The sequence below is a fragment of the Scomber japonicus genome, chromosome 16 (assembly GCF_027409825.1).
Source record: "Scomber japonicus isolate fScoJap1 chromosome 16, fScoJap1.pri, whole genome shotgun sequence".
In the NCBI taxonomy this organism is placed as follows: Eukaryota; Metazoa; Chordata; class Actinopteri; order Scombriformes; family Scombridae; genus Scomber; species Scomber japonicus.
This window is the reverse complement of record NC_070593.1, coordinates 6,991,076-7,006,473: the sequence shown is the minus strand read 5'-3', so window position 1 is coordinate 7,006,473 and position 15,398 is coordinate 6,991,076. Positions and strand designations below refer to the sequence as shown.

At 38.4% G+C, this 15,398-nt stretch overlaps 1 protein-coding gene across 3 annotated transcripts; it reads left to right on the top strand.

The window, feature by feature from the left end:
- The first annotated feature begins 7,801 nt into the window (after positions 1-7,801).
- Positions 7,802-15,398, top strand: marc1 (mitochondrial amidoxime reducing component 1). Of its 3 annotated transcripts, none has more exons than XM_053335547.1 (7): positions 7,802-8,139; positions 9,706-9,876; positions 10,152-10,314; positions 10,659-10,799; positions 11,081-11,142; positions 11,309-11,380; positions 12,596-14,254. In XM_053335547.1, the coding sequence occupies exons 1-7, from the start codon at positions 7,889-7,891 to the stop codon at positions 12,720-12,722; spliced, it is 987 nt and encodes a 328-aa protein (XP_053191522.1). In that variant the 5' UTR covers positions 7,802-7,888; the 3' UTR covers positions 12,723-14,254. The 3 variants fall into 3 exon arrangements, with proteins under 3 accessions (XP_053191522.1, XP_053191521.1, XP_053191523.1); XM_053335546.1 differs by having other exon boundaries at positions 10,656-10,799; XM_053335548.1 differs by lacking the exons at positions 10,659-10,799; positions 11,081-11,142; positions 11,309-11,380; positions 12,596-14,254 and adding exons at positions 14,893-15,036; positions 15,303-15,398.

The window sequence follows — 15,398 nt, the reverse complement described above, 5'->3', positions numbered from 1 at the left end:
GCAGGTACTGGTCCTGTTCATGTTGTTTCTAATGTGAGGCTTCAATCAGCCCTCCAGGAACCAGAGCACACACACACCAACCATGTGAGTCGCAGTTGTTGCACTATTTAAAGGGACTGTCCAACATTTTGGGAAATATGCTTTTTCTCTTTCTTGCTGAGAGTTAGATGAGAAAAGCAATGCCACTCTCCTGTCTGTTAAAAGGAGACATCACATTCACATTTCCAGTCCAGGTCCATATTTATATTCTGGACCTCTGGAGGAATATCTCTGCATGATTTACAGTTTAATAATGAAGCCCCTCAGTTCAGCCTCTGTCTGAGCTGTTTCAGGTGCTGCCTCTGTAACCCCCACCCCTCCTGATGAGTCCACTCTATTCAGATTGGTTATCTTCCACAAGATAAGAAGTCTTGGCAGGTTCTGGTTGGCCCAGGAAGCTAAGTAAACAAACAGAAGAAGGAGGATTTTGCATGAATCGGATCCGAAATATGGGACACGTACAGCCTGTGGAGCAACCCCTAGCAACAAAGACTAAGTAACGGACTACGTTTGTGGGCATGTGTGAACAATCTGACGCCGATGGGCAAGTAGAGGATGTTGATTCGAAGATGGCAACGCAAGTTTGGGAATGTTTACTATGTTTAATATAGACATCTGACATTATAACAGTATAAAATGATAGAAAGTCACAGTCAGCAGCCGATTAGCTAAAATAAGTCTTGCCTCCTGGCAGTAGCTCTGTGCTTAATGTGCAGACACTAAAGTAGCATCAATCTTCTCAGCCAACTTTCAGCAACAACCATTTTATTTGCCTAAGTGTTAAAATGTTTATTTCAATCCTTCTGTCACCTCTAAACATTTTGTTCCTTTTCAACAGAAACAGAAAACAACAGATGATTCATTGTGAAATTACTGATTCAACCTTTAAACCAAGAGACCTGAAAGTACATTTTTAGGGTCAGTCTTTCTTCACTTTTCTCTTCTTGACCTGAAGGCAAGGCAGTTTTATTTATATAGCGCATTTCATACACAATGGCAACTCAATGTGCTTTACATAAAACAGAAAAACATGCAATTTGAGAAACATTAAAAAAAAAATAGAAAGAGAGAAATAAAATGCTAGAATAGAGCATTAAATATAAGATTGCAGCATAAAATAATGATTTGCTTTAAAATCATTAAAAGGACATAGAGTGCAAATGAAAGATTAAAATGTAAAGTGCTTTAACCTTCCTGTCGTCCTCCTGGGTCAAATTGACCCCGTCTGTTTTGACTGTTCCTTCTTTCCTTCCTTCCTTCCTTCCTTCCTTCCTTCCTTCCTTCTTTCTTCCTCCCTTCCTTACTTCTTTCCTTCTTTCCTCCATCCTTCCTTCCTTCCTTCCTTCCTTCCTTGACTTGAGGACACCAGGAGGGTTAAAAGAGCTCAATCATAAGCAGCCCATGAGAAGAGAAGTGTTTTTAACCTGGATTTTAAAATGATTTCAGTTCTGCTGGTAGTTTGTTCCAGTTGTGTAAAAGCTGCTTCACCATGTTTAGTTTGAACTCTGGGCTCAACTATCTGACCTGAGTCAGTAGATCTCAGAGCTCTACTGGGTTTATATTCTACTAACATGTCATTCATGTATTCTGGACCTAAACCATTCAGTGATTTGTAGACCAGTAGCAGAACTTTAAAATCTATTCTCTAGCTGACTGGGAGCCAGTGTAAAGACTTTAGCTGCTGACTGGAGTAATGTGCTCTGACCTCTTTGTTCTGAAGGACTTTGTTGCTTCACAGAACTCATTAACTATGAAACAAATGACATCAATTACTCAGATCTGATGCATGAAGAGCTGTCAAAATCACATCTGGATAAAAACACACAACGCAATCTATTTTTAGTTGCAGTTTGAAGTGGCAGATGGGAGGAGGTTTACTGTGTTAGCACAATGGATGATTAGCTGGTTGTCAATCAATAATAATTCTGTCACAGTGGACTGACTCTCTGGGATTGGCGGAGGAGGAAAAACCCACTCTCGGATACTATTGCTTCTATTTTTGGGCCCATTTTGGTGTTATGTGGTATATTATATGTGTCAAAGTGATGTCACATTGGGTTTATTTCCGGCATCTACAACAGCTTTAATCTACAATGATATATGATTATTTAAAATGTCAGGTTTTGGTGTCTAATTCAAAAAACAAGGAGGGCTTTTGTTCTTTGATTCTGATGGATTTCATTAATTTTGAAATGACAGTTTAACAATAATACAAAGAAAGAGTCATTATGGAGGAGAAAGACACACAAGCAATGGCGTCAACAGACAAGAATGCAACACAACCACAAAAATGTTGTGTTAACTAACAATTATTTTAATTACAGAATCATATTTTCTCAATCAGTTGATCATAAATTGTCAGAAATTAGTGAAAAATGTCTGTTATCATGTCAGACGACCCAAGGTGATGTGTTCAATGACTTTTTTTTTTACTCAATCAACAGTCTGAAACCACTAAATAGTCAGTTTACTATATGAGAATAGCATTTAACTTTCATGTCATCCTCCCGGGTCAAATTGACCCCATCTGTTTTGACTGTTCCTTCTTTCCTCCCTTCCTTCTTTCCTTCCTTCCTTCATTCCTTTCCTTCTTTCCTTTTTTCCTCCCTCACTTCCTTCCTTCTTCCCTTCTTCCTCCCTTCTTCTTCCCTGCTTCCTCCCTTCCTTCCTTCCTTCCTTGACTCGAGGACAACAGGAGGGTTAATTACAGAATCATATTTTCTCAATCAATTGATCATAAATTGTCAGAAATTAGTGAAAAATGTTATAATGTCAGACGACCCAAGGTGATGTGTTCAAATGACTTTTTTTTACTCAGTCAACCTGAAACCAGTAAATATTCAGTTTACTATCATATATGAAAAAGAAAAGCATAAAATCCTTGTGTTTCAGAAGCTGGAAAAACTAAAACCATTAATTGATGAATAGAGTAGCTACCAATACATTTTTATCACTCCATCAATCAAGCAGCAAGTTCTTACCTGTGTTTCTTTGGGTAGTTGAAATGCATTTTGGGAAATGGAGGTAAAAAGGAACAAATGCATGACACAGAATGAAGGGAATGAATAAGCACTGAAAAATGCACCAAATGTTACAAATTAATGATATTCTCAAAGTATCTGAGGGTGGATTTCTTTTCCTTTTTTTCATTTTGTGACACCATGGACATAAAAAACAAGCACCAAGTCACACGTGCAAAGACTATTTTAATCTACTGAGACACTGCTCCAGTCCACGTCCAGGAAACACGGCTGATTAAATCCAGTGTACTTCCCCCTAAAACACATTATTACTGTTTGCACACGTTAATGAATGGAAAACGATGGATTACAATGATTTCCGACAATAAGTGACCCAGATAACAGCAGCCTACTTTACATTTTATGCAAGTACTGTATTAGTTTTAACTGACTCTATGAAATGTTGCACTAGCATAAACAGGTTTCTCTGTGTCTTGCTTGGATTTTTTTTTTTTAAATGACAACAGCAGCAAACTAGTACTTGAACACTCAATGAGTAAAATAACTGTAACATATAACACTAACATTTTTTCTTTCAAGGGCTGTGTGTGTATGGCTAAATCACACACACACACACATCACTAACTACTTTAAATGTTTGTAACAATATTCAGCTTTTTTTTTTGGGCAGATTTAGAAAAGAGCATCCCTTAGAAAACATTAAAAGCTTTGATCTTTTATCCAAAAAAAAAAAAAAACCCCTATGTGAGTGTTTTTGAGTTTCTCTGTTGTTTGGCTGGGTGACTAATCACAACCTATAATTATCACAATTTACAGAGAAGCTTTCTAAAATTAATTCCTGTTGAACTAAAGCTGGTGGTCAGTCAGTTTTTTACCATGCTCATGCTGTTAAACATGGTGTGCCATGTGAGAAAAGTCTGCTGAATGTATAGAAATGGCTGCTGGGGTCCAGATGGTTTCCCCCCGGGACTTCTGACGGAGCTCCAGTTCCGGACGACCTACAGCAGGTTAGTCACGAGCTAAAAGTATGGGGGGGTTTTATCATTATGTCATGGTTTGTGGTCGTATATGTATGTTTGTTATTGTTGAACGCATCATTGTGTGGCAAAGCGAAACACAGGGGGGGTGGACAAAATAATAGAAACTTCACTTTACAGCAGGAAATTGTTTTGTGGATAATCTTAAAGGATAGATTCGAATTTTTATCAAGTCTGTCTTTAAAAAAGGGGCCGAAATCATGTTATTAACACGGGAACAGGTTTTGATCCCTTCCAAATGAGCTTATGTAAGAGATTGGGGGGCTCGCTTTGAGCAAAAATGTAAAAGTTCTCTGAAGATAATACAGATACAGTCAAAGACATGCTAGTCAAATAAAGTGGATAAGTCTTTTTAGTATTGAAACAAAAACAAAAATCACTTGGTATCTCAATCTGGATAGTAACAAAAAGAGAGAATTTGGCACTAAAAAGACAATAACTTTAAAAGATATTGACTTTATTTGACCAGTTTGGACAGCTGAAGCCTCATAGTTGCTCCAAATAAGAAGGATGACTGTGGAGTTCGTCCCCTATTACTTTAACTGAAAGTGAACTATGAAGTGATCTCTTAATGGAAAACGTGTTAGTGAGGGGTTTTTTTGCATTGTTTTAGGACAGACGTGAAACATTGTGAATCTATCCTTCAATGCTTGGCTTTAAATCTTTGGATATTTTTGCTTTTTTAATAGCTATGGCATCATAGTCCCATGTAGCCAATATATAGGACACTCCTAATATTGTGTTTTTGTTGAAACTTTTGCCACCAATTTTACACATCAAGATCAGTTAACTCGCCATGGAGGATAATAAGCCTGCCTTTATAATGTTCTCTGCTCATCAGGAAGGTAGGATCTTACAAAAAAACAGCTTTGAGTTGCAATATGAAATGCTGAATCTACAGTTTTTTGTATTTGACCCATACTAGTGACTAAAAGTTAGGATATCTCGGCAGCTGCACTAAATTACTGAAATGCACCTTTAAATCATCTTTTTTTTAAATAGAGAATTTTAGAAGTACAAACAAGTCAGACATCAACTGTGTGTAAAGTATCAATAATCATGATAGCATGTGCCAGAAACTGTGGTTACAAGTGGATAAAAGGAGACATTTTTTACATGACTTAATTTCCCTTTGAGAAAAAGTATTTTATTTTGAAGTACAGGTCTGCAGGGTTTTCTTTGTGGACTCTTGTTGCTCTCTGTAGGATAGTTCAGTAAAGTTCATTTAGCCTCTCAGCTGGTCAGTGCTAATCAGATATATGAGTAGAGGCATCAGTCAAGTGAAATTGAAATTGTGAGCCCAAGATCAGGTTAAGTTTAAAAATGTTGCCCTATGTAACTATAAATGCATAAAAACACATTAAGAAGAGAGAACTGAATTATTCAAAATGCTAGTTGCTGAACATAAGTATCCTGTTATCAAAAACTGCTTGCCACTGCAACATCAAACCAGCTTGTAAGGCCTGGCTTTGTGCCTGTGAATCTGCCTTCAGCCATTAGACGTGCACAGAAAAGCAACAGAAGGAGTCTCCATTCGACAAATCCCTGTATTGACCCCCCACGACTGGAGCATCTGCTGTTTTCTACTTTGGCCATAGACCTGAGTATCTATGTCAAAGACAAAAATAGTTCAGCTGAGAAGGTCAGCCGTGGCATTACGTCACCTCTTTGAGAGCGACTGTTTTTGGAAAGATCTTGGGCAAGTTAAAACTGAAGGTGTCTGTCACATATTTATGCCAATTTGGACCGAGCGTTAAAGTGCACTTATGTTTTTTGTTAATGCTGTGTATGCTACAGAGTCTTTTCACACTTTTTAATGGGCTGTACTAAATAGAGCATCTTTATTTAAACATAAACCTATTTTAGTTTTCACCTAGCACGGCAAATTGCTTCCCTAAAGGCTTGAGGAGAAAAAGAAACCTCTACTCATAAAAACGATCAGGCATGGCAGTGCTAACCTGAGACTTTAAATAAAACCTAAGCACTTGTATTGTGGCTCTTAACATGCTTAAAGTTGTCTGTGTGAAAGTGATGCACTTCACTGACTACACTTATTGGAAGTCGCTTTGGATACAAGCTGCTAAATGAATGTAATGTAATATAATGTAAAGTAATGCAAAAGTAACATAAAGTAGCTACGTAGGTTCAAGCAATGAACTGATGGAAGGATGGAAGGGAGGAAGGATGGAAGGGAGGAAGGATGGAAGGGAGGGAGGGAGGAAGGGAGGGAAGGAGGGAGGAAGGAAGGATGGAAGGGAGGGAGAAGGAGGGAAGGGAGGAAGAAAGAAGGAAGGAAAGGAGGGAGGAAGGAAGAAGGAAGGAAATGAGGGAGGAAGGATGGAAGAAAGAAAGAAGGAAGGGAGGGAGAAAGAAAAAGAGGAAGGGAAGAAGGAAAGAAGGAAAGAAGGAGGATGGAAGGGAGGAAGAAGGAGGGAAGGAAGGAAGGAAGGAAATAAGGAAGGAAGGAGGGAAGGAAAGAAGGAAAGATGAACGGAAGGAAGAAAGGAAGGGAGGAAAGAAGGAACAGTCAAAACAGACGGAGTCAATTTGACCCGGGAGGACGACAGGAGGGTTAAAAAAACCCTTACTGTACATACACGAATATACATACCTATATTCCCATTTATTCATTCTACCCAGTGGTTACCTCGCCCATCTCTGAGTGAGGCCACTTCATACATACATACTGTACACACACCCACATACATTTCTAAGTCATCTATTAGTCCTGCTGCTCCACATGCTGTCTCATAGTTCTGGATCTGAACTGCACTGATAACAGACAGAGAAAAGCAGAACTAAAGAAATCTGGATGTACTGAACCTGCAGCCTGCTATGAGAAGACAGGAGACAAACAGGATTAAGGGGTAGAGTGTAAGCATGACAGAAATTAAATTAAAATAACTTCAGTTTGCATGTGTACTCAAAACTAGGGAAAACAAACTATCTCTTCTGTGTTACATCAGTCTCAGTCTGGAAAGACTCCAGATCAGTTTCTGCCAGCTCCGACAACAGAATTGAAGAGTTCCCACACAAGTCATTTATATAACTCACACTTAAAATATTAGACAGACAAATGCTGACGTGGCTTTGTTTATCTGAATCAGTGTTTCTAACCAATGTTTTCAGGTTGTGGAATGGGGATCTATATAAAGTTTTTTTTTTAAGTCTATAAAAAATATATTAAAAGTAGCACAATGTGTTACAGCTTTAATTGCTTTTGTTTTAAGGAGGACTGAATTGAATTGAATTGATTGCTAAATGAAATAAAGTATGGTCTCTTACCTGTAAATTTACATTTATGGATATGGAATTGGGCCATTATAATAAATACGAATTACATTTTCTGTGTCTAATTTTCATGAGAACAAACAATACAATACAAACAATTCTTATAAAGCAAAATAAAACGTTCAGCAATATGTTCAATAATATGTCTCTTACCGTTCATCCATCTTCAAAGCAGAGAAACAAAGACACATCTTTGATAGACACGAATATTTCATTTTTTGACTGTTTTTAAAGTTTTTATCAAAGTTAGCATTTAACTTTGCTCACTGCTTCTTCTCTTCAAGCAGAGTTCACGGAGTCAACGAGCTGAAACACGGACAGCGCCACTCTGCCATTGCAACTCATACAGTGGTCAGAGAGGGTATTGCATCCATAGGTTGTGACCGGTTGTGGCCTGCCCCCTGGTCAACAAACTGTAGAAACACACACACGTCCCTGTTGGGATGTGCGTGAGGCAAGCAGCTAGTGGACGTCGCACATAAAAAGCCGCTGTCACTTTAACAAAAGTTCAATGTTCATGAAAATCTGCGTGGCTGCAAAATGGATCTGAAAGAGCTGGCTGTAAACGCTTTGTCCCAGAATAGGAAAGCTGCTCTTCTGATCGGCGGAGCTGGTGTTGCTGTTCTGGGACTTGGTCTTGGATATAAATATTTAATAAAGCCAGAAAAGGCTGTTCGTGTTGGCGTAGTGTCCCAGCTCCTCATTCACCCTCTGAAGTCTGGTAAAGGAGTATCTGTGGCTCTTGCAGAATGCCAGAAAATGGGTTTGAAGTTCGGAGAGCTGCAGGATCGGTGAGTGCTGCATTAAAGTTTTGAGTTTATAATGTTCAGAGTGCAATTAGTCACATTACTGAGCTGTTTGGACAAAATAACAGGAATGGTAACAAAACAAAACATGACCTTCCAACAATCAATTACTGATACTGTGTGTTTAGGTAATAATAAACTCAAATTGTTGCAGCTAGATTAATAATGTCTCTAACCTGTTCACACCAACAGAAACTGGTTTTGGATAAAGTCCTACCCTACTACTTAAAGGATAAGTTCACAATTGTTTGAGTGTGTCTAAAAACAACACTCTCGTTTCCATATGAACAGAGAAAGAGGTTTTCCTTGCTGTAATCATTCCTCCTGTTCATAATGACTGTTAAAAGATCTTTAAATGAGTTTTCAGTCTTAGTGATGGGAGCTATTATCCTCACTGTTTCCACACAGTCATTTAAAAGTTGATATGAAGCTTATATGAGGCTTCAGCAGTCTGAGTTAGTCATATAAAGTTGATATCTGCCACATTGTTCGACTCATTTGGACGACTGAAGCTTCATAGTAGCTTCATATAAACTTTTAAATACATTTTTACACAGAAGGAGGACTGTGGATTTTGTCCTCTATCTCTTAAATTATAAGTTCATTATGAAGGCATCTTCTAATGGTCAGTGTGAACAGGAGGAATGATTACAGCAAGAAAAAGACTATTCATTTGGGCACCTGAATGTTGGTTTACGGCAGACTTAAAACATATTGAACCTGTCCTCGGTGAGGGGTAACAAGACCAAATTACCATAGTAAGAGTAAAACAAGGACAATTAAAAAGTTTTAAAAAGTGTCTGTATCTCATAGTTTTGACTTAATGTCTCATAGTTTACCATGAACATTTTCATTCATTATTTTTTCTCTACTTGTTTTTTCCCAGAAATGGATTTCCTTAAGTTTGCATCCCTTCTACTGATTAAATAGTTTTGGGCCATTCACCTGTGCCATTTTGCATCCCTGCTGTTGATGAACTAAATAAACAGTAATTAAACTCAGCTTTATAGCATAACTGGATTTGTTCTGAACTATAAACTGTACAGCTGGTTTAACTCTCTCCAGGTAGACATTAAGTTTATTTCACTATTGTGGACGCAAGGTGGCACAAATAAAACCCTGCCTTTTGTTTAGACTATGAGTAATACCTGTTGAATTTGGTTTTGGAAGGTCATTTTCCTTCTCTGTTTGTCCTGATACACTTGTTTGCCAACTGTTGTGAAGGCTTTCATCAAGACTAGGTCTACAACCTTGGATGCTTTTCAAAGGGGATTACCCAGTTTATTCAATTATGCTAACAGTGATAACACAGAACATGAGCAAATCTAATAAAAAGCTAAAATGGCACGAGTTCATGAGAGGTCATGAGAAAAACTGTACACATCACACATTAAATATATGTTTTGTAATTATTCTTTTTAATCCCTATTTTGGTAACTTTGTTTTAAGTTTGTGAGAGCTTAATTTACAGATTTGGTTACTGGAATTCATTCAGGGATGCCAAATGATGCAGATTGGGGAAATCCACTCTTGTGTTTGTTTTGATTGCAGACACTGGCTGGTGGTCAAAGAGGACAGCCACATGGTGACGGGCAGACAGCAGCCTCGTCTGGTGTTGGTGTCTCTGACCTGCGAGGGAGTTCAGGTTTGTCTGAACGGCCCAAACATGGAAGAGCTGCGTTTTCCCGTCAATCAGCCCGACAACAACGTCATCAACTGCAGGTCAACATCAGGGTTTAATTTTGTCACGAATAGCTTCTCTAATCGGATGTTTATTTATTTCATTGTCCTCTTGACTGCAGCTTCATTGAATATTTAACCGATGGCATCAGGAGTCAGTTTCTAAAATATCATCACTATCTGAAGAGCTAATCATCTTTGAAATTAATAAAGAGATGCAGACAATAGAAGTCAGCTGTGAACTTCCATAATGTGGAGAACACTGTTAATCTGTTTTCAGACTTGTATGAATGGCTCGTGTTGTTTCTATGCTGCAGAGTGTTTGGCGCTGACATTCAGGGTCGGGACTGCGGCGACGAAGTGTCTCAATGGCTCACTCGTTATCTGGCGGCAGAGGAAACGTTTCGCTTGGTGCACTTTGAACCCCAGATGAGACCCAGGAAGCCGATAGATCTCGAGCCTCTTTTCTCACAAGCTGAGGTAAAATGGACTTTGTGTGTGTGTGTGTTACTTTATATTCCCAGATTTCCCAATTTGGGTTTTACTATATTGCTCAATGACACTTTCACATTAATTGGAAGAGCACTGACCTTTTGATTAGCAGGTGACCCAGTCTAACTCTTGAACTACATCCTACTTTCCTAATTGACATTCCTACCCATTACATTTTTGTGACAAATCCAAACAAACACTGATGTGCCATTAATGACTAACTTTTAATTGTTCACAGTGTTCAATGTGTTACCAGAAGCAACCTGCTACATACAGGATATCAGGATTTCCATTTAAGGTTGTACTTATTGATTTTCCCATTTATGCAGCAGGTGGCTTACCCAGATGTCGGACCTGTGATGCTGCTGTCCGAGGCTTCTGTCAAGAATCTCAGCAGCAAGTTAGACAAGGACGTAACAGTGGAGCGTTTCCGCCCAAACATCATCATAAGTGACTGTGAAGCTTTTGATGAGGTATGTGTGCCTCAGCTTTGACTCCACTGCATGGATGAAAAGTGTTTTCTTTATGGTCTTAACAAAGAAAAACGTAACAAACTGTCATGAAAAGATCAGATTAGAACCTCAAAATGTGTCTCTACACACACAGCCCATGAGGGTTTGTTTTATCTTTACCTCCAATCTGAAAAATGATCATTTGGTTCTTTATGGCTGACTAATACTTTGCCCTTTTTAGTGTGAGAAGCGTGAACTAATTTTATCTCCAACTCAACAACCAAATGCTTCTTCTTTTTCAGGATTCATGGGAAGAGATCCAGATTGGCGGAGTTAGACTTCAGCGTGTAATGTCGTGTGGAAGGTAACACAGAATCACTTCATTTACCTAAAACACAGTGAAGCCATATAGCTGCACTGCCATGGAAATAGTTTATGTATTTGATGTTAACATGTTAGAAATGCAACAGTTTGTCTTACTGCAGGATTTTCACTTTCATATAATTGGATGTTTCTTGTGTTGTTGCCAGATGCATTTTCACTACAGTTGACCCTGAAACAGGCATAATCAGCAGGAAAGAGCCTCTGGAAACACTGAAAAGGTAAACATTTTAACAAAATTTGGTTCAGAGAAGGTTGATATTTTACATTTTGGTAATTGGTAAATAGGCCGTGATGATGATGATGATGAAAGAAGCTTTTTTTTCTTTATATGACATTAATCTCAAAAGTCTGTGGGAAAAGCTTTTATTAACTTTTGTGTCGTCCTCCCGGGTCAAATTGACCCCGTCTGTTTTCACTGTTCCTTCTTTCCTCTCTCCTTCTCTCTTTCCTCCCTTCCTTCCTCTCTCCCTCCCTCCTTCTCTCTTTCTTTCCTCCCCCATACCTTCCTTCCTTCCTCCCTTCCCTCATTCCTTATTTCCTTCCTTCTTTCCTTCCTCCCTCCTTTCCTTCCTTCCTCCTTTCCTTTCTCTCTTCCTTCCTCTCTTCCTTCCTCTCTTCCTCCCTCCCTCCTTTCCTTCTTTCCTTCCTTCCTTCCTTCCTTCCTTCCTCCCTCCCTCCTTTCCATCCTTCTTCCTCCCTTCCTTCCTTGACTCAAGGACAAGAGGAGGCTTAAAGCTTCCACCTGTCTATATAAGTTAAGACTTTTTCTGTTTAATGTAACATCCAACAAACACGGTGGAGATCATTTTACATAATATTAACTATAGATTTTGGTTCCTCTTAAGTGATAACCCATTAACAAAACAAGACCGAATGCATATTTTTCTAAACATCTTACTTTAATCTTGCTCTTGAATTCAGCCACAGAACAGAGAAGCTCTGAGTTGCCAAAGTCTCTACACTAACCTAATAATGTCTAATACTGGTATGCATGTTGAATAGATGTGACAAAGCTGCTTTTGTGTGTGTTATTTCCCATTTAAAACTTTAAAAAAAACAATTTCATCCATACTTAAATTCAAAAGAGAAAAATAGTCAAATTCCAACACAAAGCTAAAAATTGGGCCACCTGTGTGACTGTTGGGCAGATTCAAGGCTCTGATTGTCTTTTAAGTATCTAGAATTATACTTTTTGAGTTCCTAATTGATTTATAACTACAGTTTCTTTTTTGTTTTGTACATGTTAATATAATTTATGTCTTTTTGATCCGAATTTGGTCAGTCAGCACTCATTCAAATGGAAACTTTTCTTATTCTCTGAAGTACATATAGTCTAATTATTATATCTAAGTATGTACATGTGCGGTGTGTTGTAGTAACCTCACACCTAAATGCCTCTGAACTCATTCCGATGATCTTTTTTTTTTTCAAAGCTATCGGCTGTGCGAACCATCTGAGAAGCACATCTACAAATCGGCTCCGTTGTTTGGACAGCTGCACACTGTGAAGAAGACGGGGATCCTGCAGGTCGGCGATGTGGTGTACAAGATCAGCCGTTGATCGTCAGAGACAGAGACGGAGACACATGCCGACAAACATTAACTCATGGTTTTGTAAGGGGAAGGTGGTTTTGCTATTAGCACTATCACTGTATAACCACTAGACCACTCAAATGAAAGTATTTGATTGTATGTAGTTTCCAACAGTTAAATATACGTAACAAAGATCATGTTTTTGAAATAGAGCTGTGATTCATAGATTCATAGAGACGAATCCCCTGAGTTAACATGCAGTTATCACTAGTTATTAGATCCTAAAGGAAAATAATGCTATTAAAGAGAGTAATGAAAGTGCCTGAGTCTTTGCAATATAATACTTTACATGTGTAATTATTCCTGCAATAATCAGGACAGAGAAACACTACTGCACATATGCAACCTCTAGTACTAGTATAATCTTCCACTCATTGAAATAAACCCACTGACCCTCTTATGCTCTGAAGGCATGTGATAACAAAGAATGAAAATGACTGATTATACCTTTAAAAACAGCATAATTGAAGTTGCTAAATGATAAAAACACTCAAACACACATAACAATTTGGATTTAAAAATTCTAATTCACTAGTTCAACATATATAATATAATTTTCTATAAGTAGTATTTTGGTTAATTATATTTATATTTTGATAAGAGTCACCCACTATGCTGTAAATGTTAAAAGCTTGTGTAAAATCAGTGAAACAGCGATAAGTGAGGCTGTTCTGTATCACCTCTCAGGGTAAATATTTTCAGATTCTTTGTAGTCATGTATTTGACATTTACCCGCTGAATAAACTTTCCAGCAGCAGGTCTGTGACGAACACAACCTTTCAGTTAATGAGCAATCCGCCAGTGTCTCAGACCAGTAAGAAATCAAAGTGTGATTCTTAATGCTCTAGTAATGTGAACTGAACCTTTTGCCAAAACTTATACTACTTTATACTACTTTTATTTATATATATCTCACTACTGCAAACATTATGTAATCAACATAAGTTACACAGGACGGCCAGGAGAGAACAATATGGTTTTATATAAAGATCCTCTCCAGAAGTGTATTAAGACATATAAAAATCCTAAATATATAATTAACCCTTTAGATAAATAAATAAATAGGAACTTCACATGCTGTTTCCTTTCTTCAAATCAGAAGCTGGAATAGAAATTAAACCAAAACCAGAAAATGACTTCTTGTTTTCCACCTTTATTATCTGTACCTTCTGACTGTGGGCTGATTGGCTGACTGGGACCGTTTGCCCCGTCCATCGCCACGGTTACTAACTACCAACTACCACTGCCTCCAACTGTCTTTACAAACATGTTTCAGTAGTTTGACATCCAGCTGGTAACTAATGTATTATAGTTACCCAAAGCTGCAAAGGTGACCCATCCTTTGTCCCTTTATACTTCTCTTAATGAGACCGTTAATAAAAACATTTGCTACAGCCTCTGTAAGACACTTCAGTTCAAATGTTTGATCTTTTTCTCAATAAAGGCCTTTGATTCTTTTTTTTTATTACAGATTTTTGCTCAATAAAAAATGTAATGATGCCTCCAGTCTCATGTCTATTCTTTCATCCTGTTCTAAAGCATCTATTTTAATCATAGTGTAACAAATTAAATTAGACATATTTACTAGTATCCAGTTTAAACTGGTATTCTCACTTTCTTGGTCAGTGTTACTAACAAGGTAGGTCTTCAGAGTGTGGTGGCAGACCAAACCAAAGCTCCCGATCCTACGAGTGTTTGTGGCAGAGGAGTTGAAATGAGAGCAGCTGCACAGCCAGGCAGCAGGATGACCACACCATCACTACAGGACACATATGAGGGGAACTTAATTTAATTAAAATTTTCAACTTTTTGTCAGACTTGTATGAATGGCTCTTGTTTTTATGCTGCAGAGTGTATCATGCTGACACTCAGGGCCAGGATTGTGATGATGAAGCATCTCGCTGGTTCATTCGTTATTTGGGGGCAGAGGAAACATTTCGCCTGGTGCACTTTGAACCCCAGATGAAGCCCAGGAGGTCGATGGACATCGAGCCTATTTTCCCACGATATGAGGTAAAATGGACTTTGTGTGTGTGTGTTGTTTTTTATCGCCAGATTTTAAGTTTGTTACCACAAACAACCTGCTACATACAAGACAAGGATTTCCATTTGGTTGTACTTGTTTCCCATTCATGCAGCAGGTGGCTTACCCAGATGTCGGACCTGTGATGCTCCTGTCCGAGGCTTCTGTCAAGAATCTCAGCAGCAAGTTAGACAAGGACGTTACAGCGGAGCGTTTCCGCCCAAACATCATCATAAGTGACTGTGAAGCTTTTGATGAGGTATGTGTGCCTCAGCTTTGACTCCACTGCATGGATGAAAAGTGTTTTCTTTGTGGTCTTAACAAAGGAAAACGTAACAAACTGTCATGAAAAGATCAGATTAGAACCTCAAATTGTGTCTCTACACACACAGCCCATGAGGGTTTGTTTTATCTTTACCTTTAATTATCATTTGGTTCTTTATGGCTGACTAATACTTCGCCCTTTTTAGTGTGAGCAGCGTGAACTAATTTTATCTCCAACTCAACAACCAAATGCTTCTTCAGGATTCATGGGAAGAGATCCAGATTGGCGGAGTTAGATTTCAGCGTGTAATGTCGTGTGGAAGGTAACGCAGTCCATGCTTCACACAGAATTACTTC

Bases quoted from the DNA above. Each gene is read 5' to 3' on its own strand.
- marc1 (XM_053335546.1), top strand. From the start codon at position 7,889: ATGGATCTGAAAGAGCTGGCTGTAAACGCTTTGTCCCAGAATAGGAAA. The intron at 8,140-9,705 runs GTGAGTGCTGCA...TTTTGATTGCAG, and splicing joins TTCGGAGAGCTGCAGGATCG to ACACTGGCTGGTGGTCAAAG. The intron at 11,381-12,595 runs GTAAACATTTTA...TTTTTTTCAAAG, and splicing joins CCTCTGGAAACACTGAAAAG to CTATCGGCTGTGCGAACCAT.